Source organism: Fukomys damarensis, unplaced genomic scaffold (genome assembly GCF_012274545.1).
Source record: "Fukomys damarensis isolate Sample0158 unplaced genomic scaffold, DMR_v1.0_HiC HiC_scaffold_38, whole genome shotgun sequence".
In the NCBI taxonomy this organism is placed as follows: domain Eukaryota; kingdom Metazoa; phylum Chordata; class Mammalia; order Rodentia; family Bathyergidae; genus Fukomys; species Fukomys damarensis.
The window spans coordinates 67,369,738-67,378,216 of record NW_022900950.1 but is presented as its reverse complement, the minus strand read 5'-3'; the positions used below and the strand labels follow the sequence as shown (position 1 = coordinate 67,378,216).

The 8,479-nt window shown below is 42.5% G+C and overlaps 1 protein-coding gene across 1 annotated transcript in view; it reads right to left on the bottom strand.

The window, feature by feature from the left end:
* Positions 1 to 8,479, bottom strand: part of Maml3 (mastermind like transcriptional coactivator 3) — a 398,475-nt gene that overhangs the window by 152,086 nt on the left and 237,910 nt on the right. Inside the window, exon 3 of the mRNA XM_010610884.3 lies at positions 8,326 to 8,478. Coding sequence (XP_010609186.1) covers positions 8,326 to 8,478 — 153 coding nt within the window. The remainder of the gene's footprint in view (positions 1 to 8,325; position 8,479) is intronic.

Below are 8,479 nucleotides of genomic sequence, written 5' to 3'. Positions count from 1 at the left end.
TTTTTTTTTTTTTTGGTACTGAGGATGGAATTTGGGACCTTTCGTTTACAAGGCAGGTGGTGGCACCTCTGAGCTAAATCCCTGACATAGACACCATCATCAGGGCATAAAACGCAGAGCAGTGGCCCTAAGGAGGCCTGGGAGCAGTCTCGCTCTGTAAGGGGAGCCAGGTAAGCCTCCCGTTGCCTTGAATGCATACACTCCATTCACGACAGCCTCTCCTCCTACAGGTCTGGAGGAAAGCGGCTCAGCCTCACAAGGCCGTGTGCCCTTAGCAGGCCCTGAAGTAGAAAGATGGGCAATGGATCCTTTCTTGGAGAGGTGAGGGAAACTCTACCCTCCACTGTGTTGGAAATAGGGAAGGGAAAGCAGTGGAGCATGCACTGCCTTGCCCTACTGAGAAAATCAACAAGACAGAACTGCTATAATTAAACATATATAAATATTGAGCAACTTGTAAACAAAGGCTGCTCTAACTGCAGTTCTGGTACCATCCAGTGTGCCATTTCTCCATAATGACATGGTCCTGGTGGCGGCTGTCGGGGAGACACGCTGCTTATTAAAATGCATGTTTCCAGGCCCCATCCCAGACCGACTGATTTGGCAGTGCATTCTGATTACCTGCATCTCGAACGATTTCCCCAGGTGATCCTCAGGCCCATGGATGTCTCAGCACTGCTGCCTGATGGCTATAAGCTCTCTCCGTAAACAAAACTATTCGCATCCCACAAAACCTTTAAAGAGTATTCTCACAGGGGGCCAATTAAAACCTCCTTCTTCCACAGTACTGTTGTAAAACTAATTCCTTTCCGAAAATTTTGCCTTTTCCGCGGTTTTCTCTGAGCCTCGTGTTTCTTAGACCCTGAAAGAATAGCAACCAGGATTTTCAGAATCTGCCAGAATGTGTAGGAAATGATTTATTTGACTCATCGGCAGGAGCATCTCCCTGATTATCTGCACCTTTGCAGTGCTTCTGCCCACCCATTTCCTCAGCTGGGAGGGCTTGGATCCCATCAGCGACTAGTGTTCTACCAGTGATTCACCTTGCACCGTTGTCAGGTCCTGCTGGCTTAGGCATGGAATCCAAATTGTTTTGATAATCAACGTTTTGAAGACCCTAAAAAAAGAGACTCAACTTCTAGAATCATAAAATCTTGCCCTAAAATGCCATGATGACCACGTTGTCTCTACTGTCCTTTTGAATACATGTATCTAAGATGAGGAAACTTTACGTTGGGAGCATTTTACACTATGGAAGCCAGAAAGGATGGAAACAATAGTATGAAATGTGCTAATCAATGTAAATATCAATATTGGAAAATATTCAATACTTCCACTACCAGAGGCTGCAGGAACCTCTGGTAGAAAGAACATGGCTTTCTCCAATGCCTCAGTATGGTGACAAGCAGGGAATAAAAGATTAACAGTCAAGAACAAAGAAGAGAGGAAATGGCAATAGCAATTTGGAAGATGTCAACAAAATTTTGGAGGATGACAATCAGATGACCCTAGCAGCTCAGAGAAAGCTGAACCTAATTCTGCAGTAGGGGGAGCCAGAAAGCAGGCTAGCGGGCAAAGAACTCCACAAAGATTTAGGGCTCAGAGGCACCTCTGAGAGCCAGCGTGGGAGGTGAGGTGTAAAAAGGAACGGGCTGAAGATCTGTATCATTCATTGGGGAGGTGATAGCCTCCCCCAGATGGACAGGGGAAGGCCTGCGACTCTGAGGAGCAGAAGCCACCAGAATCCAGAATCCTGGATCCCAGAGTGGGCAGAGGAACGAGAGAGTTTAAATGAAAGTCTCCGTAGTCTTATTGAAATCAATCCTCACCAGCACCACGACCTACCAGTTCCCTTCCCTGTTCAGCCTGGAAAGCCAGCACCCAGATTTCCAACCCTCTGACACAAAACTGAAGGAATCTCTTCTCTCTGGCCTCCAGGAAGAGCCATCTACACACACTGACTAAGGAACCGGCGGGCTCTGACCTAACCCCACAAGAGCAATGCTCTATACTCCACAAGTCCTGTCCAAGCACGCACAGCAACGACTGAGATGTCCTTCCTGTGCCTCGTTCTAAACACATGTCTGAGAAAAGCTTCTAATGTGAAAGAAGGGAAGGAAGGAAGGAAGGTAGGAAGGAAGGCAGGAAGGACAAAATAAGTGTACAGAAAAGGGTGCTTGGGAGAAATAGACACAGCAGAGAGCACAAGAAAATGGAAAATGGAAAAGGAATGAAAACCAGAGAAGAACCAAGGAGTTTCAATACACAATGAGTAGAGGTTTTAGAAAGTTAAAAAAAAAAAAGAGAGAGAGAGAGAGAGGAAAGAATAAGTGATCTAAAAAATTACAAGATCTTACAAACATATAATACTGAATTTATACAATATCAAATATTTTTGAAACAATGAAATATGTAATTTGGTAAAGTACTTGAGCTTCGCCCTATTTCCTATTTATCACTCTTCTTTCTGCTCTTTGTTTATATATATTTTATGTTTCTCATAAAAGAGAAACCATGTGATATTTGAGCTTGTGTGTCTGACATATTTCATTTAACATTATGTTCTACAGTTCCATCTATTTACCTATGAATACCTCAATTTTTTCTTTATGCAACAAAGATTTAAAGATAAAGTTCAGAGTACTGGATAGGGTATAATGAATTAAAAAGAGCTACAACAAAAATTCTTATCATGAAATCTTAGGGGGAAAGACAGAAGATTCAAAGAATCTCTTAGAGTAAAGACAAGAATATTTTTGATCTCCAGCACTGGGGGGAAAGATGGGAGGAAAAGATGGAGGGAGGGAGAGAAAGAGAGAGAGAGAGAGAGAGAACAAGAGGGAGACAGGGAGGGAGGGAGGGACAGGTCACACCTGTAATGTGAAGGATACAAACGCCACTGGATTTCTCAATACTGTGAAAGTCATAATCATGATAAAACATCTTTAAAACAGAGTATGTTTCCTAAACTATTTTTCTGTAATAGGGTACACTGTCAATCAAAAATATAAAGACATTTTCAAAAATGGTTTCCATATAAACAGTCTCCTGTGTATCCTTGGGTAAGAAACTGTAAGAATGTGCTCCACCAGTTTGAGGGAATGATCCAAAAAGAGGACAGGTCAAGAAAATGGACAAGGCGGTGCCGAAATGGGGACGCTGGAGGCTGACGTCAGCTACGGGCAGGTGTAAGGAGGCTGTGGCTGGGCTTAGGCCGCAGGGCAGGACAACTGCAGGAGAGAAGCAGACGGAAGCAGCAGAGTCCAAGCTCCAGGAATGACAAATACAGGAAGGAAGGAAGAAGGGCAGGAGGGAAGAGAGAAAAGGAGGGAAGGAAAGAGAGACAGAGAAAAGGAAAAGAAGCATGAGAAAAAATAGATTTTGGGGGGTACGTCTGATGATACGGAACATTTTACAGGGTCAGAAAAGTTTGAGGATGGGTTGAAGAGAAATCACTACTTTAAGAAGGAGGCAATTATTCACTCTGAAAAGTTGTTCAGGGAAGGAAATGCAATCATAGTTTGCTACATGGCTAAACAAGGAAGCACTGTGCAAAAATACTCGTGTCCATACGATGTACTTTAAATCACAACTGGCGACAGAGCTGCTGTACTGAGGGTACAGGAAGAGAAAGAGAGACCGGGGATGGGACAGGGCTGGGAGTATTTGTGAGGAGGGACTGGAAGGGAGCCAGGACAGAGCCGAATACCTGAGAAACTGAGAAAGAGCAGTTCATGGAGATGGATGAGAAAGCAACTTAACACGCTGGAGCGGTTGCCTTTGGGAAGCAGAAACTAAGAGCAGAACGCGTGGAGGGGGATGGCTGTGCGGCTTCCTCTCACACACTTTGCGGTGCCGTTTGACTCTCCGAACCGTGTGTGTGCGTTCCGTGGATAAAGTAAGCAGCCTGTATTTTAAGGACGCTGAGCAAAGGAGCTTTGGGCGTTTCAGGTTAAGGAAAAATGAATGTTCAAAGATTCTGTGATAGTGGGAGGTTTGTTTTCCATAGAGATTTTTATGGCTGAAAAGCTCATAGTAATATACGTTCGAATTCTGGTAAAATGAAATTGAAAGGGGAAAATACCATAGTATCACACATCTACACAGCCACAACAGGAGACACACACAAAGAGCAAAACAGCGGAGCAGTCTATGATTTATCTGGCCCTATGATCGCAAGAAAAAGTTTGCATCATATTCTGGAAATTCTTCACTCTTCACTGGATCATATCAGAGTCCCTCTTGGGCCCTGGGTAGACTCGTGACCTTCCTTGGCCTTTGGTTTACTTCTCTCATAGTTGCTCCATTGTTTTCTGTTTGCCTGCTGAGAAATCTCATTGTTGTCCCACAGGTTCAAGATAACCAGGTCCTATCAAAGGATTCTTTTTAGACTTGCTTTTCTAGTTTTTCTATTTGGCTCAAAAGCCACTTCTTGTCATTTGTTGAATACTTCCTTCAGTATTCGGGGGCCGAATTTTAATAATTTCTAGCTAATGGTTTATTACACATCCTTACGTTTAAGACACAGTTTTAGGCACAGTACAAAATTAGCTCCAATAGGAAGGGAGGGAGAGAGGGACAGAGGAAGAGAGAAAATCTTGTCCTTAAGCAGTAAGATAAGGAAAATAGACTGCTTACAAAACTAAGCAGTAAGTTATGACTATTTCACCACAGAAAGACACATTTAAAAAATTATGGAGCAATCAAAGTGGTCCAACGCATGATTAATAGATCTTCAAAGTTGAAAGAAAAAAAAAAAGGAAAAGAAAAGGGAGAAGTCAAAGACATAACATACCCCAGAAAAGACTTAAGAACTTACAATTCAGAAACATTACTGATACTTTGATAGTCATGATTTTAGCTCAAGTTTTACAGGAATTGGGAGAAGATGGTAAAAGAGTGAAAGAGGAATGTGGAGAGAGAGGAAAAGTGTGGGAGGTTTTTGAACTGTCTGCTAAAGCAGAGATTTATAACTACAGTAAAAAATGTAAATAACAGGAAATAATGATATAGCATCAATCCAACTGGTCAATGATTTGACTTAGAATTTAAAAAAAAAGAAACAGCAAAGTTTATTTTTTTTAAATAGAGTATCCTTTCTTTAAAAAAGAATTTTTTCCTGATGGTAGAATTAACATATCCATATGATTAAAAAATTAAGAATATTCAGTAAAATACAAAGTGCAAAGCAATAATTTCAACTTTTCCAATCAGAAATACAATTCCTAACATTTAAGATATCCAGTATTTTCTACACATATTAAAAAGCACAATTTGGATTGTGTCATGTAAGTGATCTGCTTATTTTATTCATAGTAGGAGCCGTCACGTGATTAATTATGCACGGATATTAACATTTTCATGTATATTATTTATTTTTCCAAAAACATTTACCTTAGTTCCAAGTTTTTACTGTCATAAGTAACACCATGAACATAATTTTGGTAAATTCTATGCTTATGAGGAGCAATATGTAAATTCTGAGAAGCGGAATTATGAGATAAAACGTTCACTATTTTGAAAGATCTTTTTTTGTTTCTATTTTGGTTCTTTCTTTTCTTGAACTATCTATAAAATAAGTGCATTTCTATGAGAAATGGAACTTTCTATAAGTGTCTCAAATAAATAACATCTGTATAACACAACTTTGTTGAAATAAATGTCTCTAATATTCTCCTATGAAACCTGAGTGTTGGTCTTGGTCTTTGAAGTTGAGCAGAATAAAGTGAATTTTCACTAGCAATGGCAGAAACAAAATGGAATTCTATTCTGTATATGGCCCGCAATTCATGCTAGTATTTTGCAATGTACCTGCCTATAGTGTAGCTAATTATTCTGAGACCTGTGTAAATACTACTCCACAATCAGATAAAAACTGGAAATAAATGGTATGTTTGCAGAAAGATATTCACATGTCTATTATGTATTTTTGAAGCACGTTTTGAATGTTAGCGAGTTAATACTGTATTTAAAAGCACGCTTTTACCTCATGGTGGCTTATGAGGTTAAGACATGATTATTCTCTTTTTTTAAAATTTAATTTATTGGTACATTCTAGGTAGACAGTACAGCTACATTCATTACTGGGATCTTGTACCTTTACATGCCATGTCTTGGTTCTCATTTTTCCCCTTGTCCCCACCCTCCCTTCACCCCCTCCTCCCCTCCCCCCCTTCAAACACTTTAATTCCATTTTTACATTTTCTCATATTTTTTTCCTTTTCCCTTATTCCCCTTTCCCTATTCTTCTCACTGTCCCTACACCTTTGGTCCTTTTCTTAAAAAAAAACATTTTCTCATATTTTTCCTTTTCCCTTATTCCCCTTTCCCTATTCTTCTCACTGTCCCTACACCTTTGGTCCTTTTCTTCCTATTTGCTAACTGTCCCATTAAGGACATGACTATTCTACTGAGAACTCACCAAGCAAGCTTCTGTCCACTCTGGAAGTACGAAGGGGAGAGCAGAGGAGCACACAGACTTAATCCGGCAAGTCCCCACTGTTGGTTCTTCCCCTGCCCACGCCCATCAAAACTTGCCCTCTGCAGCTAACAGCTTAGCGACTCAGGGTTAGACGAGCACAAGGACCGGAAATGAACATCTTGACTAGTCACTTTCCAGCGGACACAGGAATTTAGTCCCAACCTAGCACATTTCCAGAGACAGGGAGGGTGGTCACGGCATGGTACCCCATGGCCGCAGAGGCTGGGAGTTGGAATGAATCATCTGGTTTTTGGCTTGGAGGATGTACTGGTGAAAAAGGCAGTGACTGTAGCAGCACAGTTTCTATTAAGATTAACAACAGATCATTTTGACAGCCTGTGAGCTCATCAACCTTGTGATGCGTCTGGATTACCACAAACACCCCTGTGTGTTGCTTCGATCTTGCCTACTTCAGAGCTTAGTCTTGAAGGGCATCACATGTCGAATTTTTCAGTGTTCTATATGTGTGTATACACACATAATTATTTACATATATATGCACAGATAATGAAACCAACATAAAACAGAAGAGTTCCCATGTCGGTGATGTTTTCCCACCAGCTACTGACTGCAGCTGATGAAAAGCAAGCTGCCTTTTTATTCACACAGACAGGATCTCTGCTGAACTGCTGGCGTGTGCAGACAAGAAGCCACTGTGAGGTTGGAGCTGGAAGGCTGTGAAGGACAAGAATGAAGCCACGGAGCCCAGGCCTGTCTCTGCAGGCCGGCACTGCCTCAGCCCTGAGCTTCCTTTAAGATTTAGGGGGCGCATCTGGGCACGTCAGGAGCTAGAGACACAAACAACCATGGAATGAGGCCAGATCTGCCTGCTGAATTCCTAGTGCATCCAGCTGTGGACACACATCCAACCACTGGCTTCGACACAGAGGCCTCTAGAGCAGACTTCTGCAAAATCTCCAACTAGAATACCCATGTCTGCATTCTGAAAGGGGTTGGGCACAGAACAGCAACGCTCATGAACTCGTGTGTTGGGAAAGCCACACCAAAGGTGCATTTCCTCACTCCTTTAACCGCGGTTAAAGGAGCCATGGTTGTAGCCACTCGTCAGACTGACAGCCAAACGCTTATGAGGAGTATTTTGCTCACCAAGTTGTGCCTATACATTTCTGCCAAGCATCACACAAACAGCCCAATGCTCCTAAACCTGGCTGTCACAAAGGAAGACAGTGGGAAAGAGGTGATTCTATTTTGATATTTACCTAAGCTATGTTCACCATCAACCTACCTGAAAGAGAGCTGGATAAACTGGACAGTCCTACTGTATTCTCAAGTAACTAGAATGAAAGAGCCACAGACTGTTGCTAGTTATCTAGCAGCAACTGTTTAGGTGTCGAATGGTCCTGCAAAATCTACCTTCTGCTTCACTTGGAAAATATGAAAAACTCTCTTACAGTTGAACACCAAGAATCCAAACATCCCATCTTTTATAACTCAGTAAAGAGCTGAAAGTTGCTCAGGGCCTCGTAAAACAGTTCTAGGTAGCCCCAAATGTCCCTGCCTTCCTGCTCCCCTCAAGTCTAGGACAGAAGGACCCAGAGGTGGCATTATGTTTGGTCCTGTGACCTCTGCTGCCTGCCTGCTTCCGAGTGAGAATTTGGTATGATTTTTGGTTTCTTATCTGCATCTGGAAAGAGCAGGTTCGATTCGCAGGCATTCAAGTGAAGCAAGTTTATCTAGCTATCATTTTTCTACCTCTTAGAAAAAAGGGGAAAGATACGCAAGGATGGCAATCGCCTGTAAGGAGGATTTCTGCAGGTAATCAGAGCCCACGCGGACATCCGGAAAGGCATCGCGAGAAGTGTGTGGGGCACGTTCACACTTACCTGACTGTGGGATGGGAGCGCAGTGTAGGCCATGGGCTGACTCATTACTCCCTTCTGCTTCATGAGAAGCATGCGCTTCTGGTCCTCGCTCAGGTGCGCTCGCGGGGCTTGGAGCTGTGGCGGTGGCGGCGGCTGCTGCTGGGCGGGTGGCTGG